Source organism: Monoraphidium neglectum (genome assembly GCF_000611645.1).
Source record: "Monoraphidium neglectum strain SAG 48.87 unplaced genomic scaffold scaffold00198, whole genome shotgun sequence".
NCBI classification, from domain to species: Eukaryota; Viridiplantae; Chlorophyta; class Chlorophyceae; order Sphaeropleales; family Selenastraceae; genus Monoraphidium; species Monoraphidium neglectum.
This window is the reverse complement of record NW_014013430.1, coordinates 22,473-36,010: the sequence shown is the minus strand read 5'-3', so window position 1 is coordinate 36,010 and position 13,538 is coordinate 22,473. Positions and strand designations below refer to the sequence as shown.

The following is a 13,538-nucleotide window of genomic DNA, read 5'->3' as shown; positions in this document are numbered from 1 at the left end:
TCGCTGCCCAAGCAGGTCTCGAGACAGTCCTTGAGCTGCTGCTGCAGCAGGGCGCGCGCCGCATACGAGGACGACTCGCTGCCGCCATGACCTGCGGGGTGACGAGAGTGCGTGGAAGGGGGGAGGCTTTGATGCTGTGTGTGGATATCAATATACAGCACCAAAGCAAGGCGCTTCCTTGGGGGTGCGAACCTGCAGAACACAGCTTCTGTGCTGACCAGGAGGGCGCCCTTTCAGAATTCCAATCAGGCAGCAGCTATGCTGGGGTGCTCACCATCAAAGATGCCGAACGCCGAAAAATCCGCGCCGGCTGCGGGACAAGAGAGGGGTCGTGGAGGGCACCCCAGCGGCGGTCAGGTCCGGACGCCGAAAGCAAGGCATGGCAGGCACACTGCAGGCGCCTGGCTGCGTCCCCTAGGGGCGCCTCGCAAGCGCTAAATCAATCACGCCCATGACCTGCATGCTGGCCAAGAGCCGACAAGCCGCACCTGGCCACCCCTCCGGCTGCCAGGTGTTGCGCATCGCCTGCACCCATTTGTCTTCGCCCTTGACAGCATGCTTGGCCAGGCCAGCGCGCAGCAAGGGGCCACGTGCCGGAGGTGCCGATGCCGATGCCGCGGCTGCTGATGTGTCGTCGGCCAGAGCAGCCGCCACACCTGCTGCCTTGGGGCCTGCCAGGTAGGACTCCCATGCCGCGGGGTCAAACAGGCCGTCAGGGCCAGAAGGTGACCGCGCCAGTGCCGATGCGTGCCGCTGCGGTTCAGCCTCCTGCTCCTGCTGCTCAGCCTTCTGCCGCTGCTCCTGCTGCTGCTCCTGCCGCTGCTCGTCCTGCTGCTGCTCGTCCAGCTGCTCCCCCTGCTGCTGACATTCATGCTCACGCGGCTGCTCGTGCTTCTGACGCCGCACCTCTGCCGCCTTCCCATTTGGATGCTGATCTGAGGTGTCGTCGCCGCCTGTCGTGTCGCTCAAGGCGTCCTCGAACCGCTCGTCCTCATCCCCATCCTCGCCAGCGGCAGCAGCATTTGCGTCGCCCTCGCCACTGGACTGCGCCTTCTTTTTCTTTTTGTTCTTTTTCTTCTTCTTTTTTGCGGCGGCTGCACTCTCTGCAACGGGTGCGCCGCTGGTGGCTTCTGCCTCATCGGGCTGGGCTAGCTCAGGCTCCGGCGATGACTCAGGCGTGGCTGCGGCTGCAGAGGCTTCAGGGGCTTCAGGCGCCGTGGCTGGCTGGCCTGGGCAGGGTGAGGGGGGCTGCTGGTCCACTTGCGCTGCAGTGGTGGTATCCAGCCGCCCAACATCTTGCTGCCGCTTCAGGAGCTTGAAGGTGTAGCGGCGCTTCTTGCTGCAGTGGGAAGAGAGGGGAAAGCGCGGGCAGCATGGTTGGCTGGTGCAGAACACCAACGCGGACTGCCGCAAAGCTGGCTGCTTGCAGGCTACACGCAGCAGCAACAGTAGCAACAGTAGCAACAGCAGCACCTGCACATCTAAGTCCCTCCAGAGGGCTATTCAAGTACAATACAGAACATGCTGTTGCCGCATGGACACGCGGCCACAGCAGCAACGGCCCTCGCAACGCGGTGTCGTCGCACCGCACACCGCGCATGACTCAGGGCACTGGTCCTCTCCCCGACCTCGCAACAGCCGACGTCAGACGCCGTGGACGCCATACAAGCTAGTCCCACCTGCTGTACTTTGCCTCCATGTCCGGGTGAAAGGAGTACCCATCGAGTCTGATCGCGCCGAGTGCCTCGCCACCTTTGAGGTGCTCGAACAGCACACGTACGCCCTCGTTGGGGGAAGACTCGAATGAAAGGTCAAGCCTAACGAGTGATAGAGGTCAGGAAAGGCACCATGAGTACGGTGCCGGGACATGGCGCCTTCTAGTGCAGGACACAGTGACCCGTCTCTGTGCGCACTCGTTAGCGGGGCAAGGGGACTTGTCCAGGTAAGCGTAGAGCAGTGGCTCTCCTTCCAAGCTCAGCTGCGCCCGCAGACCCCCGGAGACCTCCAGCATCGCCGCAGGGTGTGATCTGAAGTGCCGGGGAGGATGTTGTGTTCGCTGCTGGTCTTCGAAAAACTATTCACGAGCTTCAGCGTCCAGAAGAAGGTGCCAAACAAAGCGGGAGCCTAGCTTTTGAGGGATGGGCAAGGGTGTGAGGTGACCAGCAGGCTGGCAAGCGACGCATGCAGTAGGAGTGGGAGCTGGCTCTCACCGGCTCAACAGCCCCTCGCAGGTCAGTAAGCACGCAGAATGGTGAGATATCAAACCCAGCTTCATTGGCAGGCCCTCGCACTGTGCACAGCACAGCAGAAAAGAAGTCTGCAGTCCTTCTAGTTCCGGACCAGGCAATCATTCCATCCAGCGTAGTTGTGGCAGTCCATGCGTGGTTCGCACAGCTCACAGCCTGTGTGCTCCGTGTCTGGCTGTGCCCCTTGAAGAATCCACTGCACACCCTGAAACAAGCACAACAAGCGCTGCATGTAAGGCCACCCCTCTGCATGCAGCACAGCGGGGTCGTATTGCTGGGGACTGTCGCGTGCCAGGTGGGTGCCTAGCGTGCTGTGGCGGGGGCCAATGGCACGCATCTTGCCCGTTACAAAAAGAAACACATTTACCGGTGAAGAATGCTCGCAACGACTCAGGCCAGTGCTCGTTGATCGATTAAGCTCTGGCAGCCCGCCCGTGCTTGGGTGTCAACAGGGATTGTCTCAAGCACAGCGTGGAAGAATGGATCTGCATGTTGATCGGCAGGTCTAGACGCGAATCCTGCTAATGTGGGTGTAAGATACACATTGTGAAGCACTCGAAACCGCTCGGCGCATGCAAAAGCCCACGATGCAGAAAAAACCACGTCATCATGTAAACATGGGATGTCTCATGGCAGCAGGGTCAAGTCAGTCAGAGCTTGTCGCAAGGCGTCACAAAGGTGGTTTGAGCGCGGTGGGGTCCCGCCAGGACATCCGGACCATCCTGCTGTTGGCCTGCCCAGTCTCGTATCCACCTGCGTGATCATCTGGGGTTGTTCCGGTCTCCCCAGCAACCAAAACAACATACGACCAGACAACCAAACAACAAAAAGACCAAAAGACCATCCAAACAAACAATCAAGCATCCAACCCACCGGACAGCAAAACATCAGACAACCGATCAACAAGCAAATCAATCAGACAGGCAGGAGCCATGTCCTGACCCGGTTTCCATATGCCAGCCCCTCCCATTTGGGTGAAAGCACCCTTTGCACCCCAAAGCCTGCTGGTGAAAAGAGATACCTTGACCCCCGCGAAGGCCTCTGCCTGCGACACCCCACAACGCCGTCCCTCGCAATGCTATTGCAGCCACGGGGCTGCCTGGGCGAGCGACATCCAAACAACTCCCCGTCACCGCCGCCACCCAATATTCAGGCTGACACAGGGTTTCCTCGGCGACATCTGGCTCCCGCGCCAACTGGCTGCGCCGCGCGCGTGGCGTGGTCCTCAGTGCACCGCGGCGTCCATGAAGTACCACCAGTGGCTGCGCGGCACGCCCTGGGGCCGCCGCACGTCCAGGTGGCAGGCCTCGCCCTTGAGGCCACGGATGGCGGCGTCCAGGGAGGACGCCTCCCTGGGGGGGGAGGGGGGGGGACGAGCAGGTTGCGAGGTGGGGGGTGAGATGTGGTGCAACAGGATCTGGGAAGGACGACAGGCGGCAAGCCGGGGATTGCATAAAATCGGTGCTCGGCATCCGACAGAGTCCCGCACGTCAAGAGCATCACCACCACCCAGGCCCTGCAGGGAGCCCCTGCAAACGTTCCACACGCACCGCTGCAGGCGGTCTGTGACGCTGATGCAGACGCCGCTGTCGGGGCCCAGGGGCTGGTCCAGCACAAACTGCAACGCGCTGCGCCGCCAGGGCACGTCCGGCCATGAGCTGAAGCCGCTGCCCCACATGTCGTACTCGCGAAGCGCGTCGCACGCGCGGCGCACGAAGCGCACAACTACCTGCAGGTCAGCGGCAGCAGCTGTTGGTTGAGCCTGCGCGGGCCCAGCAGCTCAAGGCTGCGGCCGTACAGGGTCGCTCTCATAACATGCACTCGCCCTCGCGTGGGTCTGTCTGTTGCTGGCTCGTTTTGCAAAAAGCGGGCGTGCACACACAGACTCTCACGCGCCCACTCACACACACACACACACAACACACAATACATCACGAGTGATGCACGCTGCGCCTACCTCGGGCCTGTGGGCCAGCCACCAGGCCGCATCCTCGCGAAACCGCGCCAGCTCCGCTGCCGCCTCTCCGCGCCGCACAGCGGTGTTGGCGCCCGCGGAGAGCGCGAGGCCGACCGTGAACACCGCCTGCATGGCCTCCTCCAGCAGCATGCCGGCCATGTTGCAGTGGGGGGCGGCACTGAACCCGTACACGTTGGCCTTGGAAGGCGACCCGGGGCCCGCGCCGCAGCTGCTGCCGCTGGCGCCAGCTGCCGCGCCACCGTCGCGCACGCTGGACGAGTTTAGCCGCACCACGCCGCTCGATGCGCGCAACGTGAGCGCGTGGTAGCGGTCCGCCTCACGCACAAAGTCGGCGGGCAGGGACGCCCGGCAGCGGTAGAGACGGTGCCAGTCGCCGCCGTAGTGTGCAGCGCTGCAACCTGGCCACCTGCGCAGCAGGCCGGCGAGGAACGCATTCGCCTGTCAAGAACGCGCACACGTGCGCTCATGGCCCTCAATTGGCCGAATAAGACAGTCACATCAAAGTTAAGGGGCCAGGCGAGGCCGATGCATCGCTTGCAGAGGGGCTGCAGGCGCACAAGCCACCCACCGTTCCTGCGCCAGCGATCGCCACAGGGCGGAGTCGCCGGCAAGAACCCTCATCCTCCGGTCCTGCACCAGCAGTGCCGATGCCTGGCGAGCATCTAAAAGCCTGCATGGAGGCCGGTCGGAATACGGGCTTCATCAGCGCAGCCCTGCTCGTGCTGACTCGTCGGTGCTGAAAGAGCGAAATCCCCAACTGTGGCCGCGAGCGCCCCCCGACCTTAAAATTTGCACAATTGCCTCTTCTGGAAGGTCTGACAGGCCAATCGTCGCCTCCGGATCGCACAACTGGCTTCCCATGTCGAGACGAGGGTGCAGAATGCTCGGTGGTTGCAATCGAGCCGTCTGCAGTGTGTTATTGGTGACGTCGTGGATACTTGGTCAATTGTTTTTCAACCCAAACAGTAATGAGCGGGTGCAGAGGGCCTTTGTGCGCTTTGACCTTGGCACTGCCCTTAGTTGGCCCCCTGCTGCAGCTCGAGCTACTTTGTTGACTGGCGCAGTTGGGCGCGGCCAGTCGAAAAACAAACTCAGCATTTTGATTAAGCAGATGACACACCCACTGGAAGTTGTCGACCGAAGTCAAGTTGGTTGCACAACCAAACCTGCAGTTTGAGATGTCAAATGTTGCTGTCCTGACGAACCAGACACAAAAAGTGCTTGGCGCTGACCCCCCGCCCCCCCCCCCCGCCGCTTGAAAAAAGAGCAGTGTGGCTTGAACGTTACCCCAAGAGCAAGATGGCGCCGTCCGCAATGAAAACATGCATGGTGCAGTCCAAAGCGGGACACAAACACTGTATGTGCGCGTGTGTCAAAGTAAACCCAACAGCCTTGGTCCATGCGCCCCAGCTACGCGATGCACGGCAATATCAATGTCACTCCAGGGCGTTGAGCAGCAGGCGCTGATATTTCTCCTGGTCAACGCTACCTACAAGCCGCACGTTTGGCCGCTGCTTGAGAACGCCGTTCCTGCGTGGATGGGAGGGCTCGCGTGCTCGCCGGGAGTGTCCAGGCGGTCACTTCACACACTGGCAGTAGCTATCAGTTCGTCAAGCGGGAGGCAACAACCCCCTTGGTCATGGTTAACAGGGCCCTCAGCCATCGCAGTATCACGAACCCTTCCTTTGTAATCACATGCACCCTCCCTTCAACCGCCTGCACCGCCTTGCACGCACCAATCAAAGACGGCCATGCCCCGTGTCAGAGTGCCTCTCAGCTCCACATCACAAAACACATCCTGAAGATTGGAATTTCCGGTCCGTCGGAAGTACGTTGTCATAAAGTGGCATACACCAACCTGTCAAACCCAGGCATATGACAAACAGCTGGAGTTGCATGCAGTTTTTATAATGACATCAATTTGATCTACCTGTCTCACCTTTGAGGTCAGCACGAGTTCAGGCCGCAGAGCTACTGCCACCGCCAGAGCTGAAGGACACGCAGAATCACACAAGGGTATGCGTGGGCGAGGTCCGGGCAGGTCAGAAACACAGCAGGGTGTACATGTGCGAGGTTTGGACAGTTTGAAGGCGTGGTCATAAGTGATGCATCCCCGGTGCCAGCCAGTGGGGGCAACAGCAGTGATTGACAGCCACGGTCACGGCACAGCTGGCATGGGGGTAGGGTCCCAATATCCTTGTGGCATGTTGAACCCAAACAACAATTCAGCCGCACCGTCACAGGCGCTCCAGCCCTCCGCAAACATAGTGCGCCAAGTGTCAAGGCCGAATTTCATAATGGATGCAAGGAATGCTGCCTTGGCAGTGCCGTGCGCAAGCCACTTCCCCTCGACCCAGTTCCAGGGCAGTGCCGAGCGTATGGAGGCCTCCCAGGACACGATATGGGTGAGGGGAAACTTGACCAGCACCATGTGTGCAGCCTCGGGGTCTGCAAGGAGAGGGGTGAATGGGGACCTGGGGCAAGGAGGGCGGGGCTCGCTGATCCTGTGTGTCAGCACCCAGCACGAAATCCTCGAGCCGACAGGTGTGCTTGCGCGGAGTGGTGTTCCCCAAACCGCAGTGGGCCGTTGCACGCACCGGCATACACATTGAACTCGGCAGCTGGCAGAAGGGTGACAGGAAACAAGGTGGGAAAGCGAGGGCGGGTTGCTGTGGGTGGAACGCGACCAAACATTGAGATGTCAAGTAGAATAGCTTCATCACCGATCGCTCAAATCGCGCGTCGGGTAAAGGAGCACACAAGGTAAGCTTCAGCATGCACCATGCAGGCCGCGGCAATCACGCGACTTACTGGGCGTGATGTTGCCGACGGCCTCGGCGGCCCCCATCACTGTGAAGCTGGCCAGTCGCGAGGGCAGGGAAGGGTCCAGTTGGCAGGCCAGTGCCACATTGGTAAGGGGCCCCAGCGCCACCAGGTGCAGGCGCCCCATGTAGTCAGATGCGGCGCGCAGCAGCGCCCCGCAGGCAGTTGCGCCGAGCTCGGGCTTTCGCAGTCGCGCGGTCGCCGCCGGAGAGATGTCTGGCACTGGATGCAGTGGTTGAGGCCAGGATCGGGCCAACACGTGAGCAGTTTTGACACGAGAAGAAAACACACAACCCTGTCTCAGCTCACAGCCTGCTCATGTAGCCATCTCCCCGTCCCTTACATGGCTTCGCCCTGGGCCCCCAGCAGCCAATCAGCCCAGCACACACAAACAACGCCGTCAGCACTCACCATCCCCTAGACCGTCATCCCCGTGGAATGTGGCCTCATATGTTGTGTGTGCAGCCACCAGTGGCTCAGCTGCACCCAGATATATAGGTATGTCATCACGCCCGCAGAGGGCCAGCACGCGGCCCACGTTGACTGCCACTTTTGGGAGCGAGGCATTGCCTGCGACGCAGCTGATGGCAATGACACGCACGCGTGGCAGCGAAAGGGCCAGCAGCAGCGCCTGGGCGTCGTCAATTCCAGCGTCGCAGTCGATCCACACCAGCGTCTCTTTGTCAGAGGGCGATGGCGGCGAGCCCATTCGCTGCGCATCTGCTGCCATGTGTCAAAGCCGACCGAAGTGCTTGGTCCAGCAATGTCGCGTTGATATAAGGGCGTTCCCGGTCTGCAGTGAAAGCTCAGATGTTGTGATCGTGACAAGCCTGATTTATCTCGAACGGCCCAGCTCAACGACTCAGCATGATCGATAGAGTTCAAGGCTGCGATCTACAACCACAGCTGACACTCCGTCTGTGCTTGACGCATATGCTACATATGATAGTGACAGTCCAAAGACAGAGTAGTCACCGGCTCTTCGGCGAAGGAAACCAGCGCCCGGACGACCAACATGGGCAGGACATGCCTGCTTGGATCTTCCCCACACTGGGCTGGGGTTTCCCTCAATTTTTTGAAACCCACACCTTACCCTCCACATACTACATGTGACTGGTGCATTTTCAATCGCGGTGATTGCGGTGATTGCGGGGAAGCATGTCGAGGGCCCGCTGCTCGTGCTGTGAACGGTGTGGCCTGTGACACCGCAGCGACTTCCAGTCGATGCAGGGGGTCCATCCTACGCAGGGGCTACCACCCTCACAAAGATGCTTTGAAAGTTTGTCTCAAGCCTCACGTGCAATCGTCACAAAACACTCCTGGCAGTGTGTGTTGTATTTACCGGGGCCACTGTGGGTCCAGGCACTTGAAGAAAAAAACCACACAATCAAACAAGCACAATGGGACGACAAATGCAACACACCTCACCGCTCAAGCACAAAAGGCAAAGCAGGCACACGCTCCAACGTCACGCGCGTGGCACAGCGCCAAAAACAGCCCTGTGCCTGTGATCTGCCTCTGCCGTGTACACTCCCTCCAGCCCCGCTGCCCTCATGGCCTCCTCCAGGTCAAAAGAGTAGTACTCATCAGACCACGGCTCTGGAGGTTGTGGCGCGAAAGCAAGGAAGTTTGGATTGATCTGGTTGCCGGAAGTGTGCAGTAGAGCGGAGGCAGCAGGGTAGGGATGAAGGCTGTTCCAAACAATCAGGGGGGCTGCAATCACAGCAGCAACGTTGACCCCTGGCAAGGCAACCAAGAAACGCGTGGATCCCTGTATCGTAAATCACACGTGGCCCAACAGGCAAGCAACAGCCTCACCCGTGCTCTTCATGAGGGTGAAGAGCGCCGGCGGCAGGTTCTGGATCGTCTTGCTGCGGGGGTTGCTGGTGCCAAGACAACAAGCGACCAGCCAAGTGGCATGCAGGAAAAGTAAGTGGGTGTGCGGTACACAGGTGTGCGGCACCAGCGATACCTTGCCAGGCGCCCTGCTCGAGCAAAGGGTCTGCCCAGACGCTCACTTGTCCACAAACACCATGACGCCGCCCGGCTTGAGGATGCGGCGCGCCTCCTGCACAAAGGCATGCAGCGCGGCCTGGGGGCACTCGTGGGCAATGAACTGGAACGCCACCATGTCCCAGCTGGCATCGGGGTAGCGCGTTGCCTCCGCCAGGCCGTGCTCGTAGGTTATGCGCCGGCCGCCAGGAAGGGGGTTTTGCCTGCAGGGGCACAAACCACGTGCGCATTGAAGCAGTTCAGGGGTGAGGCGCTCCAGCGTGCCCGTGGCTGCTTCGCATGGTCCTTGCAAGTGATCGAGGCCCATCCTCCAGTCGCCTTGGGGGGCACACCCCTGTCCACCATGCCCTCACCGCTGCTCGAACTCCGCCACCGCAAGAAAGTATGCGCTGGCGTCCAGGCCTGTGATGGCTGCCCCCGGGAACTCCGCCGCCAGCCAGCGCGTGCTGATGCCGGTGCTGCAGCCGACGTCCAGGATGGCCGCTGGCTCTGGCAGCCCGCGGCGAATGAGGTCGGTCTGTCGGCGAGAGGAAGGTGGGTTGTGGTCGCAATGCATGCCGAGGGTGTGCGCGCGAGCGGGCACGAAAGCTCAAAGCACCTTGCCTTTGGGGTAATTGGGCCAGAGGGCGACACTCAGCAGGCTGCAAGTCAAAACCCCGGCCCCTTGCACCCGCCCTCTCGACCTGCTGCCCGACTTGGCTCCCGGCCCCACACTGGTCCTTGTGCTCCGTCGCTCTTCTCAGCCCCCAGCCCAACCCACCCTCATTGTGCGTGTGATGCCCTGCCTGAGACGCTCCTCTGCGGCTGCAGCGTCGTCCATCTCCTTGAACGTGCGGCACGCAATGACAGTGGACGCCGGCCGCACCTCCGCCGCCGCAAGCCACTCCAGGTTGCCGTTGGTGTAGGTGTGGAAGGGCTTGAGGTAGTAATCTGGGTACGCCAGCCCGGGGGTCTCCAACTGCTGCCGCAGCACCTCAAGCTTCGGGGGCAGCAGGGCAGGAGGGGCGGCAGGCAGCCGGCCAAATCCACCGGAGAGGCGGGACGCATGTTGAACTCTATATGAATCGTGAAAGTAGCTGCGCAATTTTGCTTGGGCAAGCACTGCAGACACACCCGGCACAAGCTCAAGTGCCATTGTAATCATGCGTGTGCACAGCTCGCTATAGTGAAAGCACGCAGTCGTGAATCTGCTGCCACTGCTTAGGGTGGTGCTGCCACAGCCGAGGCCGCCGGCCCCGTCGTCATCACTGCTGCTGCTGCCGCTGCTGCCGCTGCTGCTGCCGCTGCTGCTGCCGCTGCTGCTGCTGCTGCTGCTGCTGCCGCCGCCGCTGCTGCTGCTGCTGCTGCTGCTGCTGCTGCTGCTGCTGCTGCTGCTGCTGCTGCTGCTGCTGCTGCTGCTGAATGGGGCACACCCCACTAATATCACGCGCGCACCTCAGGGTTGTTGAGTATGCTGTCCTTGTAAGCGTCCCAGTTGACGCCCTTCTTGGTGGCGGTGTTCTTCATGGCCGACTTGGCAAAGTACTTCATCACCTCCCAGACTGGTGGTGTACTGATCATCAGGTTGACCACCTGCGACAGGAGACGGTCGCCTGTGGAGAGCAGGGAGCGGCCGTCAGAAGCACGGCAGCAGCGCTGCGGACGCTTGGACCGCTTGCGCCCAGACACAGGAGCAACCCCTCGCTGTGATTATGCAACGCTTTCGTTAATGTTTGTTCCCTGAAGCCAGATCTGCTGAAGCCGTCAAAGCCCTGCTGCCACGCACCACATTGGAACGCGATCCGCACCAATGAGCGGTGCGCGCTTGCGGCAGTGCAGCAGTCTCTGGTTGTGCGCAAATCGCCGCAGCTCACCCGTCCATGCTGGCTGATCTTTTTCAACCACTCCTGAAGAGCTGCTGGCCCTTGCACGAACAGGCCTGGCTGTGGGGGCTTGTGCTTGCCGTGGCACGCCCCGGCTATGGTGAGAGCACGAAGCCCGGCAGCGGCCTAAGCTGGATGCGTACATTGTTCCAAGGTGCGTTTGTGGCCTTTTAAAAGGCTGCTGTAGGGCGTTCAAATGGCGGTCTTGATACCTTGCCGTGAAATGAAAGAATGAAAGAAGGGAACGAACGACACGCCGTAAAAACGAGCGTGACAAGAGATCCCGTCTTGACAAACATCCAAGAATCAAATCATACGCGATTGGACGCACGCACCGGTGCTGGCAAGGCCTTGTTTTGCTGCGGGTCGCAGCACAGACGCTGTCGCAGCGCGATGGCGCAACGGCAACCAGGGGGGCAAACGGCCAGGCGAGTGCCACAGGCTGGCTGAGGTTATGTTGTTGTGTTCCATTGGTAGATCTGCACGTAGCTGTGCAAGAGCGTGCAGGACATGTACATGCGCAATGCCGGGTGCGACTTGAGCGGTCAACCCGGAGCGCGACCAGTGGAAACACAACACGGTAGCTTAGCTGATAATCGGCGGACTCTGTGTGTGTGTGTGTGTGTGTGTGTGTCTGTGTGTGTGTGTGTGTGTGTGTTATTTGTGACCAATTCACATGTGCCTTGCGCCACATCGGTGCACAACTTGGGCAGGCTGCAAGCCCCAACCTCACTGTATTGGCCTCCCATGGCATGCTGGCGAGCATAAATGCCATCGCGTCAGGCATGCGGTTGGCACCGACCGGATGTGCGTGTGCTGTGAGAGCGCGCTCCGAAGCACGCATGGTGCACACAAGCTCACCGCGACCAGTGACGTGTGCAACTGTGATTGAGACTTGCCAGTCTCTGCCTTCCTTCCTTGTCTCCTTGATATGCACATGTAGGTGAGAGTCTATGACAGCATGCGCCATTGCATTCACACCTTGCATCTGATGCAAGGTTGACAACCTTGCGCTCTCACTGGGTCGTCACTGTCATGTCAGCCTGCTGTCCCCAGTCGAAACAAACACTTCCCCTCAAAGCTTCTGGTATCGTGCCGTTGTCGCACAATACGGTCAGTATAATTGTATCCCCTGTTCTCTGCAAGATTTGCGCCAGAGAGATCGAACCATCCGCTCGACACCCTAGTCCTGCATCCGCACGTGCCAGCGGCCGCGAGTTAGGGCTGAAGCGGGCGTGATACTCGTACTTCCTGGTAGTTGTCACCGATATTGAATTGGCACGACTGCCCAGCACCTTGCTGCTGCGCGCTCCCTGACCGCAACACGTCGCACGCGTGCATCGAGGCGCCGATGGGCCCCATGGCAGTTGCTAAGAGGGGCGCAGCAGCCAGGACGGATCTAGCAGTGGTGCTGGGGGCGCTGACCGGGGGCCTGCTGTCGTCCAGTTGCTGCATCGTCCAGCTGGTGCTCAACTCGCTGTCTGTAGGGTGAGTTGGCTGCCGCCGCAACGGCGCTCATTGGGGGCAGTCGAGCAGTTTCAACAACGGCGCATCATATGCATATTTGCATTTGGGTGTCCGGGTGCGTTCCCCATCCCCCCCCCCCCACACACACACACACACGCGCACGCGCACGCGCACACACACATGCCACACGCGCGCGTGCATGTGCTTTGGCTCCCCGCTGCGGTGTGCCGCACGGTCGAAGGTGCCGCACTACTCCTGTAACCTCACCCTGCATACACCTCTACCCTAACCGCCCACTTCAGCTGTGCGGGCTTCAGCGTGTTCAAGCCGTACCGCAATCTACTGCGCGTGCTGACAGCCGGCATGCTGGCACTGCTTCTCGCGCGCCACGGCGTCAACCGCCGCACCATCGGCACGGTGGTTTGCTCCGTACTGCTGACCTTCAGTGAAGACGCACTGAGCGTTATCAACCGTCAGGGCTCGCTGCAGGACCTGCTTCGCCACATGTCCCTGCCGCACGGCGGCGGCCACCCAGCCGTGCAGCGGGACCCAGCAATTGTGCGGTGGCGCGTCGATGTGGACGGGATGCGCTGCCAAGCGTGTGCCGCGCGCATCCGGGGCAGCGTGGCCGCACTGCCCGGCGTGCGCAACGCAACAGTCGAGCTGGCGGAGGGCCGGGTGGAAGTGTGGGCGGAGCATGGTGTGCAGGGGCAATGGCTGGCCGACGCGATTACGGCAATTGACGCCTCGTACGCTGTGAAGCTGGGCGGGCGAGAGTGCTTTGCCAGTGACGACCAGCCTGTGGCGTGTGAGGGCGGCACGCTGCTGGAAAAGCAGTCGCCAGCATCCAATGGCGCGACGAGCGGTGGCCGGCAGGAGCAGCAGCAGCAACGGCGGCGACCGGGCCCACCCAGCTTGCAGCAGGAGCTTTGAGGGAGTGCTGCGTAGGAACCGTCCACACCACCGTATGGTTCTTGCAATGACAATCACAGCGGCTGCTTTGCTGGACAACACAGCACAAGCACACCCCGTTTTGTAACTCTACCATCAACTGTGTATGTCAAGCGGCGGGGGGGGGGGAGTATGCGCCGGCCGCGGGGCGCATGGGTTACGACTGAATTTGGTTGTTTTCACTCTATCTTGTCGAGT

The 13,538-nt window shown here is 60.8% G+C and overlaps 5 protein-coding genes across 5 annotated transcripts; 1 reads left to right on the top strand and 4 right to left on the bottom strand.

Annotated features, from left to right (window-relative positions):
* Window positions 1-245: 245 nt before the first annotated feature.
* On the bottom strand, window positions 246-1,699 carry MNEG_1879 (hypothetical protein; the record flags this gene model as incomplete). The annotated part of the gene is made up of 3 exons (XM_014049651.1): window positions 246-310; window positions 489-1,339; window positions 1,680-1,699. The coding sequence occupies 3 exons, from the start codon at window positions 1,697-1,699 to the stop codon at window positions 246-248; spliced, it is 936 nt and encodes a 311-aa protein (XP_013905105.1).
* Window positions 1,700-3,471: 1,772 nt separating this feature from the next.
* MNEG_1878 (hypothetical protein) lies at window positions 3,472-4,845 on the bottom strand (the record flags this gene model as incomplete). The annotated part of the gene is made up of 4 exons (XM_014049650.1): window positions 3,472-3,598; window positions 3,797-3,975; window positions 4,204-4,630; window positions 4,793-4,845. 4 exons carry the CDS (start codon window positions 4,843-4,845, stop codon window positions 3,472-3,474), a joined length of 786 nt encoding a protein of 261 aa, XP_013905104.1.
* A 3,985-nt stretch (window positions 4,846-8,830) lies between these two features.
* MNEG_1877 (hypothetical protein) lies at window positions 8,831-10,195 on the bottom strand (the record flags this gene model as incomplete). Its single annotated transcript, XM_014049649.1, has 5 exons — window positions 8,831-8,918; window positions 9,066-9,263; window positions 9,414-9,577; window positions 9,821-10,039; window positions 10,181-10,195. The coding sequence occupies 5 exons, from the start codon at window positions 10,193-10,195 to the stop codon at window positions 8,831-8,833; spliced, it is 684 nt and encodes a 227-aa protein (XP_013905103.1).
* A 109-nt stretch (window positions 10,196-10,304) lies between these two features.
* On the bottom strand, window positions 10,305-10,590 carry MNEG_1876 (hypothetical protein; the record flags this gene model as incomplete). Its single annotated transcript, XM_014049648.1, has 2 exons — window positions 10,305-10,457; window positions 10,495-10,590. The coding sequence occupies 2 exons, from the start codon at window positions 10,588-10,590 to the stop codon at window positions 10,305-10,307; spliced, it is 249 nt and encodes an 82-aa protein (XP_013905102.1).
* A 1,692-nt stretch (window positions 10,591-12,282) lies between these two features.
* On the top strand, window positions 12,283-13,322 carry MNEG_1875 (hypothetical protein; the record flags this gene model as incomplete). The annotated part of the gene is made up of 2 exons (XM_014049647.1): window positions 12,283-12,410; window positions 12,692-13,322. 2 exons carry the CDS (start codon window positions 12,283-12,285, stop codon window positions 13,320-13,322), a joined length of 759 nt encoding a protein of 252 aa, XP_013905101.1.
* Window positions 13,323-13,538: the final 216 nt, after the last annotated feature.